We start from the raw sequence: 25,489 nt of genomic DNA on the forward strand, positions 1-25,489 counted from the left end.
ACGTCCTTCCTATACGCTCACGACATAAAGCATGCAAATGGTTACAGGTTTCGCCTCAAGTGTCGTGCGAATAGTACGTCGGGGGTGGCCCCTGGAGATGCTGCACTATCTGCCTCAAGCCTGCCAATTCTTGGCGCAGCCCCTGCAACTCCAATGGGGCAGGCCTCGCAACATGATCAGTCGGTGCGACAACAGACAATTCCGCGACGACTCCCGCCGGGCCGTTGTTGGTTGTCACAACGTGTGAAGAGTGCGCACCATCATCATGGGCGGGTGCTAGCGCCTCCGGGCCCTGCAAGGTCTCGGAGGATTCCGTTGTCCCGCTCCCCAGAAGAGAAGCTGCACTGTGATTTTCGTCGCCGTCTGAGCGTCTGAGCCTGCGCCAAAGGAAAAGGCCGACGGCGAGGAAGAGGATGGAGCCGCCCGCTCCTCCGGCAACACCGCCTACTATGACTCCAATGTTCGAATGTTTTGACGTCCCAGTGCTCGAGCCAGGATCAGCTACGTTGATGGTAACATTAGGGATGCTGGGATATGGGGGATGTTTGTTAAAGAAGAGAGCACAGTACGATCGACCATGCTCACCTCAATGCGAGAGGAGCAAACATTGCGCCAACCCCGGGGCTATATCAAGCAGTCAGGAATGACCAGCATTGAGCCTCTCTTGTACCCACCTCGTTGCGGTGCTATCTAAAGCAGAGCCGTTGCCTTTCAGCGAAAATACCGTCGAGAAAATCGTCCGCGTTTCGTTCTTGGAGATGATGTTCCATACGTAGTCCACGAGGCTGCCTTGTACGCTGACATCGTTCATGGTCATAGCAGTGAACAAAGTCCAAGCTGCATGCAACTGTCAGCCTCGGGAGCTAACGGGCAAATCGATGAGGGCATACCCGTGTTGCCGTCTGCGTCGGAGTCATTATCGATCGGTAGACCATCTGTGAACGAGTCAGTGCGGACTCTCCTGTACACAGACGCCATACACACTTGGGTAAGATCCCAAAAGACTTTGTACAAATGTCGTCTCAGAGCTGTACACCTGAGTCCTCTATCAGCACACGTACCAACGAGTCCTGGTAACAGTCACCCACCGAGTCGTCGACGAGGCCTGTCCCGAGCCACTTATCTGCGTACAGGTTGTACTCCAATGCCCACGACGAACCTGGATCTCCGAAGTTCGACAAAATATGGTTATCAGAAGACAGGGCGAGAGACTTCCAGGTGTTTGCGTGTGCTTGTGCCTTGCTCTACATGAGAATTAAATAGCGTCAAGTACAATGATGGAAACAACATTATAAGTATACGCACGGAGTAATGCTGTGCATCCTGCTGCTGATCCATCGCCACACTCATCTGAGACATCGCGCCGATTGCAATGATACCCTTAATTGCCAAGTTCGTCGAGTTGGGTCTCGGTCCAGGGTCAGCACTGATCCTGGGGTTGTGATCAGTACTTGTTTCCTGAGCACACGACACCCGTACGTACTGGCCTGCCGGTAGAGGTGACGTGTTATTTACCAGATAGTCCGCCCATCGCTTTAGTAATCGGTACTGCTTGCGGAAGTCAGGGGCGATAAAGCAAAGGGGAGCGGTGCACGCACGTATGTACTGATCAATGACCCGTCTCCCGTCGCTCGCGCGTGCGCGAGGGTCATGATGAGCATGTTTCCAGATTCTAGAGATAGATGAGTGAGACGTAGGGGAAACACGGGACTGGCAAATGACTTGCGTTCTACACCCTGATCATGGGTTGTGGGATCACCTGTCGCATTAGGATAGCTAAGTCCTGTAATCATAAACATCAGGGCATCACATAAATTACAATCGGAGGACACATACCAATGTGTCGGGGCGAGTATGGTTGTGTCCATACCGGCGAGCTCGCATAATCCAGAACAGGCTTCAGCAGCCAACCACCGTACGACCCATTGACACTCAGGAAGAATGGGAACGCAGAGTATAACACCTCCACAGGATTCACCCTGCCATTAGGGCCGACGTCCTTCATGAACATCTTCACGTCAGATGTATTGTAGCTGCCCGCAGAGCCACCAACAGTGAGCTCTGTTCCTGCCATCGCCTGTCGTGCAGCGATAGAGACGAGATCGACGAGATGTGGCGAGGTCGATGACGCGTTCTTCGCCAGTGCTGTATCGAAGGCTTCCGCGCGCTCGGCGGCGGAGCTGTAGTCTTGTAGGAACGATGTGATCTGGGATGCACGGTGTGAGTACCGAATAACACCACCACTCGAACATCCTGCCGCACTATGTCTTGAGCCACACCTTGGGTGCGCCAGTAGGGACTGCGCATTTCTGGTGCACCCGAAGCCGTCACGGCCTGAATTGCGGGATCTCGTAACATCCCTACGGCCCAAACGACAGCGTCCGTGGTTGTCGTGACATTACCCAGGTCCATCGAGATAGCAAAGACCGGGAATGGACTGCATAGAGCCTGAATTGTATACTTTATGACCAGTAAGCATACCACGTACTTTGAGATACTCGCGGGCCCCGAGGTGACCGTGTTCTTCAGGCTCCCGGCACTGCTGAACTGGCCTCTGCAGTTCGCACCCGAGTCTACCATGTAGGTCATCTGCTGCGTCTGGATCCATTCTTAGCTCTTGCTCAAATCTATTTCTCAAGCATCACTTACAAGCAGCATCGCATAATAGGTCGTAGCGTCCTCGGCCTGATTTGATTTCTCAGAGAACGCCTCAGGAATGTCCAACGATGCTTGATGGTATAATATGGTATCTGTTGGCACTGTCTGCCACTGCATAATGTCTCCACGGTCACCCGAAACCCATTCTGCAGCACATACGTAAGAGCTTCTCTCTGATAGAGTGATGTTCGGCCTACCTCCACTGATGTCAGAGTAGACCTGTACAGCATGAGGCTGTCCGTCGTTGGATGTTGCTGTCAGGGAGACGTAGGAAAATGGAAATGACTGCTTGACGGGGTCGGTTGGCTGATACTGAGTCAGTGTGGAGCACGAAATGCAACGTAGTCGTGAAACATGCCTCTATCGGGGACAGATATGTTATATTGAGATCAATCGGTCCCGAAGTTATGCTCATCACCGTCCGCGTCGGCGTGATTTGGATATTGTTGAGGACCGAGAAGTTCAATCCTGCGGGGAGAGTTGCATCCCCTTGCCATTTGTAGGTAATGTTGTTGTCGATGCGTATGTGGCCAGCCCATCCGAGAATGGCCTTCGAGAATAGCGGAGATCAGTGTCCGGTCCTGGCGGCGGGAAGTAGCCCTTACGTTGTTCCAGAAGAGAGGCCATACTTCTGGCGCACGCTCGACTCCGGGGCCGAAGGGTATGTTTGTCGTGTTCATCCAAGCATTGAGGTATGGGCTACGTACAGCGAGCGGGACCCATGAGGTCCATAGGGTATTACTAAGTTGCGCTCGCACAACGAGGGCCAAACTGGACAGAATGGATATCAGGTAGTATGGGTGGAATCTTGGTAGCATTGAAAATGTGAAGTGTCGCGGAGTAGTCACAGGTGTCTCCGAAGCTTCGGCTTGTGGTAAAGAGCAAGCGAGGGCAGTCTGCGGGAAATAGCGACCAGCACTCTGTGGTATATACAGCTCTGTTAACATCAAGTATCATTAATATTAACCTTGATTCCCATCGGGTTGAGCATTGTTTGCAATGACAGATGGGATAGGAGGAATAGCGCCCGCTGACCGTAGCCCGTTCTTATGGGATGTGTAGTATGGCATCGTGGCCTGCGGGTCAAACGAGCTGGTCAGTTCTTCAATTTCGTCTCGGGCACACCACCTTTCGAGAGAGCTCGAGGGAGCGTTCGATCGCGATGGGGCCGGCCGGGGGCCAGGACCCGACATATTCTCCATGAGGTACCCGGAAACTTTGGCCCGATTTATGTCCGAATACGAATTTAGTACCCCAAAGTAGCCTAGTTTATACACAGATGGCAGATCTATGCTTAAAAATCCCCCAAAACCTCAAAAACAAAACAAAAAAACGAATCTGCCACGCGCGCTTCACGCGTCCGGACAGTATAATTGCGCATCACGTCACGTTTTCGAATATTTCCACCTATTTTGAGCGCATTTTATCTGAAAATTCGATTCAGACGGATAGACGATCACATTCGTCGGACTTACACCTGTTCATCCTTCGGAGGTCAGCTGCCTGAGGCTGGCCGGCGTTGGACGTTGGCCAGTTATACCCGGATTTCGATAGGTCCCTGGCCTGTTTGTATCCAGTCGATTTCGCGGTCTTTTGGCCGTTTTCTGGGCCTTTATACTGTACTTTTACGACCGTACCGGATGTCACACGTCACACCGCTTTTCCGCGGACACCGCCAATAATATTCTCTCGAGAGTGGCCATCCGGAAGGTCAGATCTAGGTAGGGTCCTCAGTGGCTACTCTTCCGCGTACACTCTCCTTGTATCGCCTTCGCACCTTGGGACTGCTCCTGGGAACAAAATGAATGCAGCTGTCTTGTTGGTCGATTTTGGTGATATATTGACCCCTAACGCCAAGTTCTTGAAGAGATCGTGACCCGCATGACCGGTCACGGTCAGTGTCCTTCGCCTCAAAAGCCGGCTCGCCCGAGGCAAAAATTGAGAACTGACCATTGATGCGCCGCAACTGCTGAGCGCTAAGCGCTGATGCACGCATCAAGGCTTTGCTGTCAGTATGTTCATGTGCTCCGGAAAAGGAGGTTCGATATATGACAACTCAGATTTCATGCAACATTCACCACACTTCATTCGGAGATGCCTATCATTGACAACGTACCATTTTCAATTTTCAATGGCAGAGGATCATAATACAAGTCACGTATACATCCATAGCTTGTGCATTACAGCTTAACTTACAGTAATTACGCATACATCAATCTGGTAATTGCTTATACTTGTTGACTGAGGACGCGGCTGCAACTTTTTTTAGACATATGGGCAAGCCAATGTACTTTGCTCAATGTGATGGCTACGCCAAGAGGATCTGAACTTCAGATATGCATACCTATCTCATTCATCCCATACACCCGATGATGGGAATGGACACAGGGGACGGTTAGGAATTCGCCTCATGTGTCTCCTTCATGATATGTTAGGGGCGGCTCTAATCTGTCTGGCTGGAAATACTGCATCACTCATCTCAGGTTCTCTACTTCCTGACACAGACCCTGTACCTCTGATACAGGCATCCTGATACTGCTTCTCAATGCGGTAGTAAGCGGCTCTCTGCTGAGGCCTGCACCGTCGCCCGACGTTGGGACGTCTGACAAGGTTGCGTCGCGAGCATGTGTGGGCATCTGCTGGTGCTGCTGGGCTTTGAGGAACTTCGTTGTCTGGGAGAAAGACCCTGAGACTTGAAGTCCGGTTTGAGAATTTGCGTCTGCCGACACGTTCTGTGGGAGGTTCTCTTCGCGAACGTAATTGTATGGTACGGCCCACATCAGGAAGCGTGGCTCACTACCTGCATTGTACTTTTCGTCGTCTAAGCATCTTCTAAGCTTGCAGCGAAGGAAGAAGCCGATGACGAGGACAAGAACTAGGGCACCTATTCCTCTGACCACACCACCTACTATGGCTCCGACGCTTGAGTGTTTCAACCTGGAACTTGAACTCGCGTCTTCTTAGGGCCAAATTGCGTCAATCATGACATTGGGAATGCTGGTATATGGGATGCAGTTGTCAGAAAGAGGGTGTAGAACTGTAGACCGCACTCACTTCAACGCAAGGAGAGCGAACATTGCGCCAACCCCGGGACTAATGCAGAATATTAAAACATAGCTGGCTATCGAGTTTCTGCTGTCCTTACCTCCCTGCCCCATTAGTTATATCTGATGTAGGCGCATTGAATATCATTGAAAATATCGAAGGCAGAGATACATTATTGGAGATAATGCTCCAGATCTGGTCCATGAGACTGTTACGGACACCAGGGTCAGTTATAGTCATAGCAGTGAATAAAGTCCAAGCTAGATGGAAAAAATCAGAAGAGGAAGCTAACCAGCAGGTCAACGCAGGTGTACCTGTGTTACCATCTGCAAACAAGTCAGTATAAACTCTACTGCTCGTGGAGGCTGTACAAACTTGGATTAGAGCTCAGAAGGCTTTGTATGAATGTTGTCTCCGAGCTGTACAACTGTGTCCTTTCTGTCAGTGCCTGGACCAACAGGTCCTATTAACAGCCACCCACCGAGTCATCAATGAGACTAGTTCCAAGCCACTTGTCAGCATACAGATTGTACTCCAAGGCCCAGAATGAGCTTGAATCTCTGAAGTTTGACAAGATGTGCTGCATATCGGAGGACAAGGCGAGAGACCTCCAAGTGCTTGTGTATAATTGTGCGGTACTCTAAGTGAGCACCGTGAGACATCGAATACAGTGATGGCAATAGTTACGAAAATACACACAGAATAGTGTTGCACATCTTGTTGTTGGCGTATCGCCACACTCATCTGTGACATTGCGCTGATCACGATGATACCTTTGATGGCTAAGTTCGTTGAATTAGGTCTCGATTCAGTGTCGGCCATGGTTCTGCGAGATACGAGTCAATGCCTGACTATGAGCACAAAAATACCTGTACGTACTGGCTTGACAGATGCAGGTAGTTTGCCCACTGTTTCAGCAGCAGATACTGCCTGCCGAGGTTAGAGACCGTAGAATAAAGGATAGCGATATGCACACATATGTCCTGATTAATCGCGCTTGTCTCACCTGGTGATGTGAAGGGGGTTGCGCTGCAAGTAAGAAACTCGTCCGACTACGCATGTTATGCAAAAACTGGCCATCCCCGGAAGGATGGCCTTGAATTGAGATTAGAGATTCGTGGGCGCCTAAGTGCAACGAAACTGACCCGTATTGACCTATTGAGATGTAGAAGGAAGGGGTGGGCTGGTGGTCAAGAGGTGGTAGGGAGGGTCACACGGTCGGAGGCATCGAAAGCCTGACGACGAGCTTGGAGAGACGCCTGAAGCACGACAGGGTGCTTACAAATGTACAGTTGGAAGGCATCAGAGGCCCAACCACCAGCAACTTGAATCTGCTCGTTTGGTAAGCTAAGAGAGGCTAAGAATGTCGCGCCACCAGAACGTAGTGAGTGGCCGCCAACTGCCCTGTCAAGCACTGCATGCAATCGTTCGAGGTACCATGAATGCACAGGCACAGAACTGTCATGCTTCAGATATAAAGCAGGCTCAAAGAGGAACAACCGGTTGCGAGAGGCAAGGTACGCAAGAAACGGTGCAGCTGGATCCAAACCGTCTGCCCACCGTGCGAAAACGACATCGCTACCCGCAAAGTAGTGGTCAGCCTTGTGTGCGGGCAGAGTATAAGAGCAAAAAGACATGGAGACGGTGACCGAACGACAACAAATAAGCTTGCATGACAACTGCAGTGTGCTGTCGTCAGACCAGACAAGCTCACCCAGGCGGTGCAGGCCAAAAAACCCACTGAATGTGAGCGCGATGAACAACAGGCTGCATATGTAATATACTGCTTAATTGAAAAGATGACTATCCCAATATGGTAAAGCATCTCAAAACATATGATATGTTTTGAACATACCACATGTTGAATGTTTTTGCATCATGTCATGGAGAACATATGTACAAACATATGATATGTTTTGAACATACCACATATTGAATGTTTTTACATCATGTCATGGAGAACACATGTACAAATAAGTTCTCCATTAGTAAGCAGCTCAGCAAAGCAGTATTTGGGCTGTTATTCACAAAAAACTCGCCAGGAGCCGGCGAGTTTTTGGATATATATGGTAGCGCTCCTGGATTTGAAATAAGCGCCAGAGCGCGGGAAACCAGCTTCTGCAAGCTATTACACCTGTTCCCCTTCCTTCCCCCCTCATAGAATTGTCAGGGCAAGTGTTAGAATAGGTTCTAGTATACTTGTGTGGTGTATATCTTAACCCTCATGTCTTTCTGTGGTGTATACATTATAATAGGTAATAAATAAGCTTTAAAGTGAAAAATGGCACCAGAAATAAATGGTCCTGTACCTTGTATAGAGCTTGGAAGAAAGTCGGATGGCTCTAGACATATCTATACATGTTATGCAAGCATGGGGAAGCAATTTAGAGGCCAGGATAACATGCAGAGATGCAGGCAGGAGGTCAGAACTCTTATTGCACTCATGATAGCTTGGACACTGTTCTCAGCCTTTAGTAATGAATGTAGCTAGGTACAAATGGTTGTGCGGATGCCCTAGCACTAGTAAATAATATATGCAGCTCTGTGGAGCCTTATCACACTGGGAAGGGGCTAACCTACACTCAACAACATGGGTATGCAAACAGGGCTTAAAAACACCACATATGCAGATGTACAGAAGCCTACAGGCAGAGATAAGCTAAATGCAACTACATACATAGTATTCAGACATATTATGACCCTCCCAGGTGGTGATTCCCTTCCCACCTATGCTGTAGGAGCCAGGCACACACCTGTGCACAGATGGTGGTTTTGAACTGGTCAGAACTTCATCAAGGTGTCACTCCGGGGTTAACTGATGCACTGCTCCACCAATACATGTTCCCTGGACCTATAAAGTTGTATACCCCCGTTTTGATAGGCTGGGAATCGATTGGAAACGGTCCGCTCGTCCAATTCTAAGTGGTTGAGCCAGTAGGAGGTGTTTTCGACGAGATCAGCAAATAGGCGCCCGTAGAAAACATTAAGATCTGCTTAATCGGACGGCTTCCAAGGCCTGAGATCGAAAACAAACCATAGCCGTCTTATCCTGGGCTAAAAGCGACACCTTTCAGCATATGAAAACATCTGATATGTGTCATTTTATTTGCCAAGCCTTGCAGGCTCTACAGAGAGTTTGTGGATGCCTCAGGCTCTCCACACCCTTGGGAAAGATTCTAGTGCCATCTATCATGAGTGTATAACATTAGAAGAGCTGTAGGAGCTTTGCAAAGGGTTTCCTGCTACTTTCAGGCCCAAAGAAATTGATTTGTAATAGAAACAAAAGTATAGTATATTATACAGCAGTTATATTCACTCTAAACTGCACATAACTACTCTACATAGGTACAGGTACATATGTCAGAAGGTTTGGAGTTCATTGGACAAAGGGAAGGGGAGGAATTGAGCCAAGAATGGCCCCAAAAAGCGAAATTGATGTAGGGAGCCAGATAGCCGGGTAGCAGCTTGGTGGCACTTGATGGAGCTGATGGGGCTTAAGTCCGCGCTATATCCGCAAAAACTCGACTCTCGGCGAGTATTTTGTGAATAGCGGGCTCAATATTGGTTTCTGATATATGTTTAGTATAGCAAATATGTTCAAACATATGTTCTCCACCTTCCCATGTCATAAAACAAAAACAAGCGCCCAAAGCGGTATGTTATAGCATGTCTCCCAAATGTGGTCTATATTTCAATCCCAGTTGATGGAAACACCATATATAGCATGCCGAGAGGTGCCAGAGAGGCTCTACAGGCCCTACGCAGTTGCTAGCTCAGTTACTAGTAAGTAATACATTGCACACCGTAGTAGTTACTGCCACATGATTAATCAAACATGCACCAAAGGGTGGGAGTTCGTGCCTGCCAACACTGCCAGGAGATCGTCCGGTGTCAAAGGACGTTTGCGCTCGCGAGGGGAGTTAAAGAGCTTTTGGCAGCCAGCAAGGGAACGTGTGACAATGCGAGACTTTCGCACTTCCCGCACCATGGGATAAACAAACTTGAGTTGGCTGCAAATGCCGGACAGATAGGTTTCAACAAAAGTTGGTTTAATGTGGTGCGACATGTAGACAACGTAGAAAGACAGGGTGTCAGGCGTCGGATCGAGAGGGGAGTCATGGGCGTCACAGAAGGACATATAGGACTGAAGATGGGAAGTATACGCCTTGTGGGTCGATTTATCGAGAGCGAAGCCGGGAGCAATCGCACGTTCACGAACTAACTTTTTGAATGACCAGGCTTCACGCACAGATTGCCTGGCCAGTCGAGGAACTGCGTTCATAATGTGAGTTCCCCCTGCGGTGTCCATCAAGAGGGTATAAATTGAGAGATAGCAGCATCGGGGCAATACTGCCGGACAATGTGAAGCAGGTGGCGAGATAAAGCATCCGCAACGATGTTGACCACCCCAGGAACATGCCACACACAAAGATCAATTTGAGGTATGGCCTGAATCAGCAGTGAACATGCTGTGAGGAGGATGTCGACAAAATGACCCTTGGCGCGCAAGCTATCAAACACCTGCACAGTGTTCATATTGTCGGTGAAGATAGCAAGGCGGAGAGGCAATTGCCCACATGGTAAGGTGGCCGCCCACTGAAGGGCAAAGAGGACGGTGAGAGCCTCAAACCAGAAAATGTTAGCTCCCAATGTGAGTGGCGCATCAGGCAAATGAGCCGCAGTAAAAGCACGGGAGAGTTGCGGACACCAAATACCCATGCCGTCCAGGGACGCGTCGCAGAAGAGAGTCAAGTGTGCATTAGAGGGCTCTCAAACGCGAGCACGCAGGAGGTAAACTCCACAGTGACGCTTCAGCTGATCTGCAATCCAGAGAAGATCCCGCTTGGTACGTTTGTTATGGTAAATTTGTGACCAAGGTTTTCTGGTTTTATCTTTGAGCTTATCGTACAACGATTGCAGAGCCGGGTGAAGGAGCGGTTGAACATTGAGGCCCCAATTGATCCAGCCAAGCATGCGTTGCCACCTGCGTAAGAACCGGCGACGGTCATTGGACTCAGTGAATGTGCAAACGGCGTGGGCGAGCTTGAGCCGTTTTGCGTCTGGCAGCGTAACTGACATGGAGACGGTATCGACAAGGCAGCCAATGATGGGTAGCACATAACCGTGTAGCTGCTTCTCATCCGAGTGTGGAATTCCCAGTTCGTCCCAAAGACGAAGAAGATGAACTTGTTTAGAAGGCATACGACACCCATAGGGTGCATAGAACTCCAGAGATGGGGACATGTCATGGCCAAATACATCATCCATGTACATCAATGCATCTTCAAGTGTGCCCAGATGGACAGCGATCCAAATAACGAGTGCCATAAAAGTCTGCCAAATGTCAGGAGAGCTGCAGCTGCCCAAGCACAAGTTACGATCAATACGGCGAGTCTTATGATCAGAAGCTGATGCCGTAGTAACAACCTGTTTGAGTTGCCAGAGTGGATGCAGTGGAAGAAGGCGATACGCATTCTTCACATCCAACTTCCAAAGCCACAGAGAGACGTCACCACTCCGGCACCGTTCTGCGAGAAGGTTCCTCCCCAGATCTTGAACATTATCGGGTCGCATGCCAACCTTTCCTTTGTTAATCATAGAGTTCAATGCCCACCGACTGGCAGAGTAATTGTTAATGAGACGAGGCTTGTCCAAATTGGGTTTCAGGACGGCGTGTATGGGCATTGAATACATGCCAGGAAGTAAATCGGGTCTGAATGGATGTGAATATCGACTGCATTGTTCTTCATCTCTAGCATATTCCTCAATAAACTCCAGCTCACGAGACCCAAGTGGCACCACCAGTTCTTCATCCCACGTCTCTGGATAATCCAAACCCTCGGTATCTGCAAAAGGCCAGAAGCCCTCTCTGAGACCACGCAGAACACATGAAACCAAAGGACGATTGGGGTGAGAACGGAGATAAAACTCGAAGTGATCAACGTTTATTGGTGTCACGATATGAAAAAAACTAGGATAAGAGCAAAGAGTCGACTGACAAGCAGGATCTTGGAGTGCTGACAGAGGTGGAGAAAGAAGCAGCCACATTGTTTCAGTAGCGGTGACAAGGGGCGTAACAAATTGTTCATCTTCAGACCAAAGAAAACTGCGAAACAAATGAGGACGTTCATTTGTGCTTTGAGTCAGCAGGTTTATTGGCGCTGGTGCAGGCGACAAGTGCATGGTTGCCGCAGCACCTGGTGCAGATGTGCCGGTAGGAACACATTCTTGAGATGCATCTGCCGTCGTTGAATTTGTGACAGATTTTGGAAGAACGAGTACCAGCTAGTCGACGATCTCCGAATCCTTGTCCTGCTGATCCTGCTGTGGACCCAGCAACAATGTACATGGTGTAGAGGTCCTGGAAAGAATGGACATCGGTGAGCAGGTGTGTGTTGCTTCGTCCGATTTTGCCTCGAACGGCTTTATCGTATCCAATGACTTGTCCTGCACGTGCTTTTCTGACTGCAGTGAAGAGCCGCGATATATAGGTTTCGTACTCAGTGAGTTCCTGTTGCCGGTGGGGATACATGAAAGCGACAGCTTCGGAGTAGCGTGTCCAGGCAGTGATCCAGTGTCCATGCTGTTTGACATGTTTACTGACACGGATGGCATCCATGGTTGTGAGTTCGAGGTCTCTAACTCGGAAGGTCTGTTTAGAGTGTGAGTCAACTGAGACAAGTCCAGAGTAGATCTTATTGAGGTCGACATATCGGCTGGCAATAACGTCGCTCTAAACGGAATCCGGGATTGCAGGGAGATTTGGTTGGCTAAGGACTCGTTGCTTGGAATACATGAGATCTCAGGTGTAATTCTCTTTGAGCTCAATGGTGGTTCGTACTGCTTTTGGAAGGAAACTGAGGGTGACCGCTGAAGTCTGCGCAAAAGGGAAGAGAGATTCGTCAATCTTTTTACATGCTTTCGTGGTGTCATTATCTAATGAGTCGCTGCTGGAAGGAGATTGAGATTGCTTTCTCGTCCTTGGAAGCTGCAGTCGAGGCGATCCTTGAGAGGTCTTTTTCTTTTCATGTCTAACCTCTCCAGAAGACTTGGCTTGTTCTCCTTCTTTTCCGTGTAGAGGCTGCCGCCCTTTACCCTTTGCTTCTCTCCTCTCTCTGTCCACTTCATCGAGTTGTCCAACATAGGTTTTATAGGAGTTTTCGCATGCTTCGATTTCATCAGCTTCAAGTTCTTCATTGGAGTTGAGAGCAACAACAAGATCTCTGCAGGCAGTGCCTTTGGAGATCTTGCCTCTCCGGTAATCCTCGACAAGAGGCTCGCATTTTTTGACGATACTATCATTGAAGGACATTGTGCGTTCAGGGGTTCAATTTGTTCGAGCAGTGTGTGAGCTCTCGGACGATCCATTGTTTGCCATGACACAATAGATTTGAACAAAGTGATCAATAGCAGACGAAAACAAGCCTGAGAGTGAGCAACAGTGAGAAACAACAAGGTGCACGCTGTGCTGAGAGACCAACCTTAGAGTAGCAAAGGTGAGAGATGAGAAGGAGTGTGCTGCACTCCTAATTGTCCTGCGTTCTGCGTACTCCTCGAAGAGGGGTCTCACTCAGCGCATGCCGTTCGCCACTCATGTCAGTGGCAGCACGACCGAGACCTCTTCCGGTTGGGTGTTCGCTGGACATTTTCTGCGCTGTGGATACTGACTCAAATGCTGTCTGAGTGCGCACATCCCGGGAAAAACGCGGCGCAATTAGATCAGTGTAAAGATACTTTAAACACAAATTAATGAACCATCTCCCATTGCTCGCGCATGTGCGAGGGTCATAATGAGCATGTTTCCAGATTCTGGAGATAGCTGAGCGAGAAGGAAGCAAGGTGAAAGGAGAACAACTTGCATTCTACACCTTGATCATAGGTTGTGGAATCTCCTGTCACATTAGGATAGTTGAGCCCTGCAATCAAGCTATTAGGGTGTGATGTGAGCTAGAATCATAGAACACATACCAATATCTCATGGAGAATATGGCTGCATCCATAAGGGCGAGCTCGCGTAATCTAGTACGGGCTTCAGCAGCCAACCACCATATGACCCATTGATGCTCAGGAAGAATGGGAATGCAGAGTATAACACTTCCACAGGATTCACCCTGCCACTAGGGCCGATGTCTTTCATGAACATCTTCACGTCCGACATGTTGTAGCTACCTGAAGAGCCTCCGACGGTAAGCTCTGTTCCATCCATCACCTGTCGTGCAGCAATAGAGACGAGGTTAACAAGGTGTGGCGAGATCGATGATGCACTCTTTGCAAGTGCTGTATCAAATGCTTCTGCACGCTCAGCAGCGGAGCTGTAGTCTTGCAGGAATGATATGATCTGGGATAAACGGTATGAGTATTGAATGGCACCACCACTTGAACATCCTGCTGCACCATGTCTTGAGCCACACCTTAGGTGTGCCAGTAGGGACTGCGCATCTCTGGTGCACCTGAGGCCATCACAGCTTGGATTGCAGGATCACGTAACATTCCTACGGCCCACATGACAGGGTCCATTGTAGTTGTGACAGTACCAAGGTCCATCGAGATAGCAAAGACAAAAAACGGACTACAGATGGCTTGAACTCCAGGATATATCGCTCAGAAGAATCTCACATACCTTGAAATAGCCACAGGCCCGGAATGACGGTGTCCTTCAGGCTTTCAAAACTGTTGAACTGACCTCTGCATTGCAGATCTAAGTCTACCATGTAGGTCATTTGTGGAGTCTGTATCGATGCTTAGTGTTGCGCAAGATAGTTTTCAGTAGGAAGCTACTCACACGCAACGTCGCGAGATAGGTCGTGGCATCTGCAGCCTGACTTGCTTTTTCAGTGAAGGCTTTGGGAGTTTCCAAAGATGCTTGATAATATAAGATAGGATCTGTAGGTATTGTTTGCCATTTCATTGTGTCCCCACAATTTCCCGATACCCACTCTGCAAGATAGTCTAAACAAGATCCAGACTTGACAATCAACATTAGACTTACCCCCAGTGATATCAGAGTAGACTTGGACAGCATGAGATTGCCCGTTGTTGGATACTGCCATGAGAGAAACATAGGCGAACAGAAAGGATTGCTTTGCAGGGTCAGTTGGCTAGTGGTAAGTCATTTAATATCTTAGTATAATGGCGATATTATCGAGAAACATACCTCTATGGGTGACAGGTAGGTTACATTGAGATCAATTGGTCCCTCTGTCAAGCTCATCACTATCCACGTGGGCGTGATTTGGATGTTAGTGAGGACAGAGAGGTTCAGTCCTGCAGGAACAGCTACATTTCCTACCCATTTATAGGTAATGTTGTTGTCAATTCTTATCAGACCAGCCCAACTGACAACGGCCTTCGAAAGCAGACTCTGCGATCAGCGTCCATTCATATTGGTAGAGTATGCTCCCTTACATCATTCCAAAAGACAGGCCACTGAGCCATTGGTGTGCGCGTGACCCCAGAAGCAAGTGGTACATTTGTTGTGTTCAGCCAGCTGCTGAGGTACAGACTACGCACAGCAAGCAGGACCCACAATGCCCACAGCAAATCGCTGAGCTGCCCTTGTATGGCCAGAGTCAGACTTGACAGGATAAATATTAGGTGGTATGGCCTGGATATTGGCAGCATTGGAGCGTGGAGCACCACCAGCTGACTGGGGAGGTTGTGAAGGCCTTTGGTGATCTTGTGAATTGGATCGCGCAGGCGGGAAATTCATGAGTAATCAACGGTAAATTATAAGAATAATACTACATGTCCTTATATAGTTTATCTACTTCCTAATATATTCAGTCCAATACTATGTATGCTGAGGAAGCTGAGACTAAGGGAAACATAGCGGAGAGTGAAAGGGCACCAGAGTCAAGTGTGCTCTGCGCGTCATATCTAGATCTGGTAAGAGGGTGATGACTGTAAGGGTTGAGGTGCTAACCCTTCCCTTTTCGGATGCCAGGCCTGGTGGTGCATCAACGCGCCCGCCTGCCTCGTCGGTCTGGGCTCTCGACACCTCATGTGTCTTGTGTTTCGTATTCTTTCCTTTGTTCCTATACCTCTTATCCTTTGACTTCCTATGACTCCCTTTGACTCATCCTGACTTCCCTTGGATCCGTCTTGATCCCTCATTATAACTTAGAGTAGGATTTCTAGTATATATAGGAGTAGATACAATGGTGTACAGTAGTTTCTCGAGAATCAAGACTTACCCCACTCTTTCTCTGGTGTGATAACCTCTCACAAGCTCAGATTCTCATCCCCAAGGTCCTGCAATGTAGCTGCTGACTCACTGATTACTCAACTTATCAAGTGCCTACCAAAGCCAAACCTTACAATGACACCATAGGGTGGCAGGTTTCAATGGTACTCCAGCTGAAACCTGCCAACCACGTGACTGTGGGAAATGCCTAGTGCATCATGTTGGTGTCTCAGCATGGTGGATGCACATCCAGCGGGTCAGCACACCTCGCACCTCAAATACTACAACACTCCCCCTCAATGAGCAGATATGTTTGTGAGGGTGAGCTGTTGTGCGTGAGTGGGATGGGCAAGCACCTTGGTGAACATATCGGCGACGTTGCCTTTGGAGGCGCAGTGGGTGACAGAAATGTCAATGGGGATGAGACAAAGGGGCTGGGCCTGATCAGCGTCTAAGTACCCGATCAGACCCTTGATGCCCGGATTGTAGGTGAGATGAAGGGCAGCGGTGCTTTTGAGGTATCGAAGGACATGCTCGACAGCATTCCAATGAGCGAGAGAGAGATGAGGTGTCTAAACAGCAAGTGTGGTGTCAGGATGAGTGCCAACAGCAGCATGTACGAGGGGATCGATAACAGTGGCAACAGTGACACAGGACATGCGCGCTCGAGTGTCAGGGGGCGAATCAGCGGTGACCAGTTCATCGGTCTTGTGAGGTTGCCGGAACTTTGTGGCACGGAATGATGTGGAGACGAGCGCGGACATGGCAACAGTTGTCGCAAGCGGATTTGCGAGTGTCTGGATCTGCTGGAGGATGAAGGTGTGGGGAGTACGATCGTAATCAGGTTTGATAGGTGCAGAAGCGGCAGCGGGTTCTGCAAGCGATTTTGCGGCTGCCTGAATCTGCGGCAGCACCTGTGTAACAGCATGGGACAATGCGCAAATGGGCACTGATGCAGCAGTTAGTTTCGTGACCGATTTTGCAGCTGCCTGGGTCTGTGAGAGTGCCTTGGTGATGGCAGGTGCGAATGTTTGTGGCTCAAAAGTTGTGAGAGACATTGCCGGGTGGCAGGTCTGGAGATCCATGTAATACAGCTGATCACTCACTTTCCGCCCGGTACCAATAATTCAGGTACCATCTACTAGGGACAGTTTGTCTCCCTCACCAATGAACTTGATGCCTGTGCTGATCATGTGACCCAGCGAGAGCAAGTTGCATTGCACGGACGGTGCATGCAGAACATCCTTCAGTGTGGCAGGAATGATCCCAGCATTGGTAATGAATATGACGTTCACATCACCACAGCCCAATGCGGCACAAGCGCCGCCAACACCCAAGATGGTGCTTGGCGTTGTGACATAAGTCACAAATGCAGTGTGATCACACATGATGTGATGCTTGGTGGCGGTATTCCTGAGCCATGTCTTGCCCTTTGCAGCAAAGGCAGATGTGCCTTTATGCGATGTGAAGGTGTACGAGTCGGACTTGTCCAAGAGTTCAACCACATGTGCGTGTGATCCAGTGGACACACCTTCATTGCCAGAAGTCTGGGCCTTGGCTGAATGACAATCAGCCTTGATGTGACCTTTCTTGTTGCAGTTGTAACAGAAGACACCCTTGCAGAACTTTGATTTCCACTTAGACTTGATGGTGCCCTTGGCAATAAGAGCCGTGGAGGTGGGTTCTGTCTGTTGCTCGATCAGGCAGTCTTGCTGCTGCATGATGCAGCCAACAATGCTGGCAGAGATAGACAGGCTTGAAATAGAACTGACAAATGAGTTCCATGAAGCAGGAAGTGTGGCGAGGATGACCTGACCAAACTGAATGTCTGTCATTGTACCTCCCATTCCCATGCTCTGTGCATACAGCTGCTTCATCTGTCTGATCTCCACTTCAACGTCTGCCTCTTCTGCAATACTAACTTTGTGTAGCCTTCTTAACATGGTGATCTCTGATATTGTACCGGAGTTCACATACGTGCTTGTGAGAGCGTCCCATGCTTCCTTTGAAGTCTTACTGGTAGCGACATGCGAAACGACCGCGAGGGTGCACCAGATTCGGATATTACTAAGCGCTGACCTGTCCTTCTCAGTCCAAGAAGCAATGAGCGCTGTGTCTGTGGGCTGCGGGGTGGTACCGAGGGGATAGCCTATAAGCTTCAACTCTGTGAGAACGTCCTGGATCTGGATCTGCCAAGAGAAATAATTCTCTGCGCTCTTGAGGGCCTCGATCTTGGTTGACAACATGACGGCAGTCTTGGGTGCGAAGGCCTAGATAAGGTATGTTAGTGATGTCTCAGGTACAACCCTGAATAGGCAGAGAGGGCGTTGTGATTGATCCGCAATGGATCCGCAGAGGTGGGTGACTGAAGATTAGAGCGCGGGGCTCATAACCTGTTGTGAATTGGATCGTGCAGGCGGGGGATTCACGAGTAATCAACGGTAAATTCTAAGAATAATACTACGTGTCCTTATATAGCTTATCTACTTCCTAATATATTCAGTCCAATACTATGTACACTGAGGAAGCTGAGACTAAGAGAAACATAGCGGGGAGTGAAAGGGCGCCAGAGCTGAGTGCGCTCTGTGTGCGTCATATCTAAATCTGGTAAGAGGTTGATGACATCATAGGGTGGCAGGTTTCAATGGTACTCCAGCTGAAACCTGCCAACCACATGACTGTGGGAAATGCCTAGTGCATCATGTCGGTGTCTCGGTGCGGTGAATGCGCATCCAGCAGGTCAGCGCACCTCGCACCTCAAATACTACAACAGGTGAAGAGTAAACTTGAAGGGACAGCTACCGGAAGTGGCCTGCATTTTGTCAGCAAGTAGCAGGTTAGTATTAGTCTACGGCCTGAGCTCCACCTTAGATGTCACAATACCGTTGGCTTCCATTTGAGCGGACCTGTGTAATGACAAATATTGGCGGCAGACAACAGCACCTGCTGACCGTAGTTCACTGTTGCAGGCTGTGTTGGCAGATAACTCACAAGCCAGGATGCTGGCTGTGCCCACGGTGCGTCAAACTTTGCCATATGAGGATGTTTCAGACACCTCGAGAACGGACGCTTTTGCTTAAAAGCTTGAGCCTTTGAAAGCTCTTTGCAATTGCTGACGCACCCTGGCTACATAGATCACTGCCACAGGCGTCTCTATCTGCAGTTTTTCAAGGCCAAGATAATTGTTCGCATCCGAGTTTATGGCGGCTTTCTAAGCTCTCACTCCACACTCACTGTGTGTCAGACCCAGCTATAGAGGGCGCCAACAGGTTTGTTCAGGGGAGGTATGAGGATCTAAGCATGGGGTACTGTTAGAAGGCCTATGAAGAAGAAGGATGCCCATGTACAGATATCTCCGACTATATTATTGTAACCTGTGCGTGAGCATATGGGCAGTGTTGAGGGCAGCTATGAAGCTTGGTGCTAGGGTGCCCGCTCAGACCTATCTAACCATGTGAATAGCAGAGCAATAGTGACCTTAAATAGATCAGGAATACAGAAGTGAAAGGAAATAACAAAGGCTTCATTACATTGCCTCGGCAGAGGTAATCAGACTACTTACAGCCCAGCTAGCCAGATCTGAACACATGTAACACTTAGCTTGTTATATTGTTTGTGAGCAGATAACAATAGTCCTTATCAGCCTTCTATTTGCGGCTGTGATCATATAGAGGTGCCCAGATAGACAACTTCAATTTATGTCACAAATATGCCAAAATATAATATAAACATTGGTTTTCTCTTCTACACTGGCTTGGCTCCTTCTCCTCTTCCCAGCAACTAGTATATCTCAATCACCGTCCCTCTCACAAAATCACCATGCCTCGTTGCAGTGTTCAGAACGGTTCCGCGCCACCGCTGCCACCATCTAGTGTCTTTGCCGGCCTTACACCTGCAGGGTAGGCCACATACAGTGCATTCAAGCGTGAGCTGAAGGTGAACAACCTCAACTGCGAGCCACCTAACATGAAGGAATGGTGTGAACTCACCGGAGCACCTATGCAGGGTCAGGTCGTGGTGACAGATGGCACAGCGCGGCGCCGTGAGGCTATAGTCATTGATCCCTCTCTTCTTGAGGGTGCTTCTGGGCGCCGCGGTCAGAAGAGAAAGCCAGAGAGTGATGACTCAGAGGAAGATAATTGCTGTTATCGCCATCACCACTGCAAAGACTATTCGAAGTTTAGTAACAACGGCAGCAGTGAGTCCAAGTCATCAGAATCGTCACCTGAAGCAGCGTTGCTGTCATCTGGCAAATCGAGCGAGTCTGATGGTGAGGAGGACGAGCCGCGCCTCATTCTGATAGCTCCAAAATCCAACCTGAGTGAACAAGAGGTGAAGGGAGAACTCATGGTACGCACCATGATTAATATTTGCTATCAATATATGTGCATATATGCTGACCTACGGTTCCAACATCAACAGACAGAGGTGAACGTAGAATTTTACAACGTTACCGGTCTTGGCAGGAATCCTTTCGTCATGCGTCGCAGTGATCCCGAGCCCCCGACTCCCACTTTGGGCTCCAACTGTCTTCTTATTGCATGGGGCAAAGATGTCGACCACCTGGTAAATAGGGCTATCATTAAGCAAATTGCGCAGCTTGTATATAAGAAACAAATGGTTAGTCCATTCCATTGGATGGAATACACAACACAAAGCCACTCACTGACTTGGCTAGAGTAAGAATACATATATAAGAAGGCCAGATTTACTCTGAGCAACATCCAGGAGATGGTGAAATGGCGCATTCGGATCTGGAAGATGTTGTACAGTCAGAAGAAGGACCCAGCTAGAGCCGAGAAGTGGTTCAATAATTGAGACAACGGTCAATGAGCTGCTCATCAGTGAGAGGCGCGTAAACAAATATTGTTTCACTTATCTTAAGCTGCCGAGTAGTGAGAATTAATGACTCGGGAATGAAAAGAATTTACCTGGCAACAACTCCACGGTAGAAGAAGCCGGCAGCGTGGATAGATGGTCAGGATTGTGTGGTATGACACTGCCGAGTGGAGAGCCTTGGTCACGGTCAGGCGTTGAGGTTGCGGTGACTATATGGGCCATAGCTGCACTCCCCACATGAGGTGCAGCATCGTTGGTGATTGTGGAACTAATTGAGGGTGGAGGAGGAGCTGCAAGCATGCTTGTGTTGGAGGCGGGCTGGCACTGTGGCACTAGCAGCAACGGCAGCGTTCTTCTTCTTCTTCATGTGACGTTGAGCAAGGAACTCGTCGAGTTATTTCCTTGGCTGTATCGCTCTCGCTGCTCAATTCTCCACCCGCCGATGTGACCCCACAGTTGCGCTTCGCATGGCTACGCCGGGTGTGGCATGGCACGAGCCTGCCATTGCACGCCAAGCACCAGCAGGGTGCAAGCTGCTGTACACTCTTTGCCTGTACATCTTACTCAATTAGATATAGTAGAAAGATTATAGGTCAAATATACTCACTTTCCTGGTTGAGGTACGTTTGCGGCCTGACGACATGCAAGGCGTGTGAGGCGGTGGTAGAAGTAAATGACAGAGAAAAAAACTCTTGCTGCATTTGGCAAAGTGCGTCAGCTTCAAAGACTGCGGAAGTGTTTAGGTAACCTTTCTGAAGCATCTCCAGCTCTTTACAGGCTGCCTACTCGAGCCTCTGCATAGGCGAGCTGAAGGTTGTGCAAACAGGCTTGGTTAGCCCGACTTAGGTGCCCTAGCACCATCTGAACTAACCTCCGGCCAGCCCATCTGTATGTCGCCCTCATACTCATCATGCTCTCTCCTGTACTGAGCATATTATATTATTCCTAGAAATACCTTTACTTCTACCTCCTGACACACTCACTATACTCAAGTCATACAGAAAGGTCAGACATGCAGTGACTGTGGCTATTCGTGTTTCAGTGAAGGTGTTGGCGCTGCACCTTCCGAGCAGGAAGCTACTAGTCCTAGCAGTGGTATTCTGAGCAAAGAGAGTAGCGAGAGTCAAATTGACCTGGCCCCATCTCGGGTTGACCAGGATCATACAGGCGAGCGTCCATACTGGCTCGAGAAATAGTCATCCATCGCTACTAGTAAAATTTAACTTCGAATTCGCTTCGAGAGCCGCCACGCAGAAAGTGTCCCCCACCATCGTCAGCCTGTCGAGGACGCGGAGAGGAGCCTCGCGCGTGCGTGTATGTGCACCCACCTGAGCATGATGACCCTGGCACTCGACACTCATCTGCTTCGATGACACCAAGTCCCCCCAGGCGAAGTCGACCGTGCATGGCAGTGAGGTCAGGTCAACGATGTCTCACTTTTCGACGCCTGCCTCATCTGACCCCGCAGAGCTCGAGCCAGTCTCCAAACCAGGGCAGCCGGGCAGCCCTCCGCAGAGAACATAGCGCCTTCATAACTTACAATGGCTATGTCCCTTGAGGTTCAACAGCGCCAGGAAACGCCAACGCCGGGCCACTCATGGTGCGGGCTCTTCACGTACTATTCACGAGGGGGTTAAGCAACGGCCCGGTGTCCAGCGGGGAGCCACCTACTGTCGCACAGAGAAATGATATTGCGAAGCCTGTGTCGCCGTTGGAAATGGAGGGGATGCGCCAGGAAATACCGAGACCAAAACGATGGCGTGGCATTCCTAGACGGACACGCTGTAGCCGCCCTCGACATATGAACCCATGTAGAAGATGTATGAGGCGGATTTTTGACTGCTGCATACTGGACGACCGATATATAAGTGATTTATCCGAATCGTCAACAGATAGAAAAGCCTGTTATGTGGTCTCTGGGAGATGCCCGTGGTCGTAAGGAAGTGGCCGAGCAGCTGTGGCTAGGTTCGACTTCCTTTCGGCTCCTTCTTCATGCGTGTTAAGGTATCGCGGGTAAGAAAACTCCCGAAGAATGCACGCCGGCATTTGTGATGAATTTTATGAATTTTGATCCCGCAAGACATGAGACATTTAAGAGAAACCAAAAACGAAAAAGAGCATGAAGCCGCATACTCCGACGATAGCACCGCCTACTATAGATCCAATATCTAAGTGTCTTGACGTTCCGGAACTCTTTCCAGCACTAGATCCGGGACTGGAGCTGGGGCTTGGGGCTGAGCTTCCCCCCGCTTGAGCAATATTGATAGTGACATTGGGGATACTGGAAAATAGAGCGCATTCGTAAAAAGAAAACACAAAATCATGAACAGCACTCACTTCAACGCAAGGGGAGCAAACATTGCACCAACTCCAGGACTATTATTAATTGTCAGGGCATGGCACACTGTTAAGCTCCTGTTCTCCATACCTCGCTTCTGAGCTACCCAAAGCTGTCCCTTTGCCATCCAGCGCGAATATTGTCGAAAATATCGTCTGTGATACATTTTTGGAGACAATATTCCAGATCTGGTCTATGAGACTGTCCCGGACGCTGCTGTTGGCCATGGTCATGGCTGTGAACAAGGTCCAAGCTGGATCCAAAGTCAACCTCGGGAGATTGCGAGCAAATCTATGCGAGTATACCTGTGTCACCGTCAGCGCCCGAGTCGCTGTCGATCGGCAGACCGTCTGTGAACGAACAAGCTTGTCAGTACCCAAGCACCACGCGCGGAGGCTGTACGGACTCGGGTTTGAGCCCAAAAGGCTTTGTATGAATGACGTTTCTGAGTTATACACCTGTGACCTCTGTCAGCATATCTATTAACGAATTTTAGCAGTCGCCACTAACCGAGTTGTCAAGGAGATCAGTCCCAAGCCACTTATCAGCGTACAAGTTGTACTCCAAGGCCCAGGATGAGCCAGGGTCTCCAAAGCTCGATAGGATGTGATTATCGGAGGAGAGAGCAAGAGACTTCCAAGTGTTCGTGTATGCTTGTGCCAAACTCTACATGTGCATCAGACACCGAATATGATGCTAACAGTAAAATTAAAGGCATACGTACGGAGTAATGCTGCGCGTCTTGCTGCTGGTGCATCGCTGCACTCATCTGTGACATTGCACCGATCGCAATGACACCCTTAATTACCAAGTTCGTTGAGTTGGGTCTCGACTTGATGTCGGCGGTAACCCTGCGGACTGTAAGTCAATGCTCGATCCCTGAGCATATAATACCTGTACGTACTGGTCTGCTGATAGAGGTAACGTGTTATTCACCAAGTAGTCTGCCCACTGTTTCAGTAGCGAGTACTGGTGACTGATGTCAGAGGTCATAGAAACGCAAAGTGGAGCGGTGCACGCACATATGCGCTGATCAATGAACCATCCCCGGTCGCTCGGGCGTGTGCAAGTGTCATAATGAGCATATTTCCGGATTCTGGAGATAGGTGAGCAAGATGCAACGAAGGTATGAAACGAAGAATAATATACGTTCTACTGCCTGATCATGGCTCGCAGAATCTCCAGTTGCGTTGGGATAATTGAGACCTGCAACTGAGGCGTTAGGGCGGGATACGTCCCGGGATCAGAAGACACATACCGATGTCCCGCGGTGCGTATGTCTGGGTCCATGCCGGCGAGCTCGCATAATCCAGAATAGGCTTCAGCAGCCAACCGCCGTACGACTCATTGACACTCAAGAAGAACGGGAACGCAGAGTATAGCACCTCCACAGGATTCACCCTGCCACTAGGGCCGATGTCTTTCATGAACATCTTCACGTCCGACGTGTTGTAGCTACCTGAAGAGCCTCCGACGGTAAGCTCTGTTCCCGCCATCGCCTGTCGTGCAGCGATAGAGACGAGGTCAACGAGGTGTGGCGAGATCGACGATGCGTTCTTTGCGAGTGCTGCGTCCAAGGCTTCCGCGCGTTCGACGGCGGAGCTGTAGTCTTGCAAAAACGAGGTCATCTGGGCCAGGTAGTGTGAGTGCTGAATGTTACTACCACTCGAGCATTCTGCCGTACCACGTCTTGAGCGACGCCCTCAGTGCGCCAGTAGGGACTGCGCATCTCTGTCGCGCCCGAGGCAGTTACGGCCTGGATTGCGGGATCCCGTAACATTCCTACCGCCCACACGACAGGGTCCGTTGTAGTTGTGACAGTGCCAAGGTCCATTGATATAGCAAAGACGGGAAAGGGACTACAGGCAGCTTAAATTCTAACATATATCGCTCAGAAGAATGTCACGTACTTTGCAATAGCTGCAGGACCCGAGGTGACGGTATTTTTGAGTTTCCCAGCACTGCTGAACTGGCCTCTGCAGTTCACATCCAAGTCTACCATGTAGGTCATCTGCTGCGCCTGGATCCAGTCTCAGCTCTTGCGCGAATCCACCTCCCAGGCAGCCACCTACAAGCAATGTTGTATAATAGACTGTAGCATCCTCGGCCTGATTTGATTTCTCAGAGAACGCCTCAGGGATCTCCAGCGATACTTGATGATATAGGATGATATCTGTTGGCACTGTCTGCCACTGCATGACGTCTCCACGGTTACCCGAAACCCATTCTGCAGCACATACGATAAGAGCCTCTCTCTAATAACTCGCTGTTCGACCTACCTCCACTGATGTCAGAGTAGACCTGTACAGCATGAGGCTGTCCGTCGTTGGATGTTGCTGTCAGGGAGACGTAGGAAAATGGAAAGGACTGCTTGACGGGGTCGGTTGGCTGATACTGAGTCAGTGTGGAGCACAAAATGCAACGTA

At 49.5% G+C, this 25,489-nt stretch overlaps 1 protein-coding gene across 1 annotated transcript; it reads right to left on the minus strand.

The window, feature by feature from the left end:
- Nucleotides 1-345: 345 nt before the first annotated feature.
- On the minus strand, nucleotides 346-25,387 carry PHACADRAFT_257947 (uncharacterized protein; the record flags this gene model as incomplete). The annotated part of the gene is made up of 17 exons (XM_007396876.1): nucleotides 25,333-25,387; nucleotides 25,165-25,287; nucleotides 14,488-14,514; nucleotides 13,884-13,887; nucleotides 2,489-2,596; nucleotides 2,263-2,437; nucleotides 1,837-2,206; nucleotides 1,727-1,783; nucleotides 1,599-1,672; nucleotides 1,484-1,548; nucleotides 1,306-1,432; nucleotides 1,089-1,244; nucleotides 985-1,036; nucleotides 891-935; nucleotides 675-837; nucleotides 586-624; nucleotides 346-527 (listed from the first exon to the last, which is right to left on the minus strand). Coding segments are annotated over exons 5-17 (1,606 nt in total), but the record flags the coding sequence as incomplete, so codon positions are not given.
- Between the last annotated feature and the right edge of the window lie 102 nt (nucleotides 25,388-25,489).

Source organism: Phanerochaete carnosa (assembly GCF_000300595.1).
Source record: "Phanerochaete carnosa HHB-10118-sp unplaced genomic scaffold PHACAscaffold_6, whole genome shotgun sequence".
Classification (NCBI taxonomy): domain Eukaryota; kingdom Fungi; phylum Basidiomycota; class Agaricomycetes; order Polyporales; family Phanerochaetaceae; genus Phanerochaete; species Phanerochaete carnosa.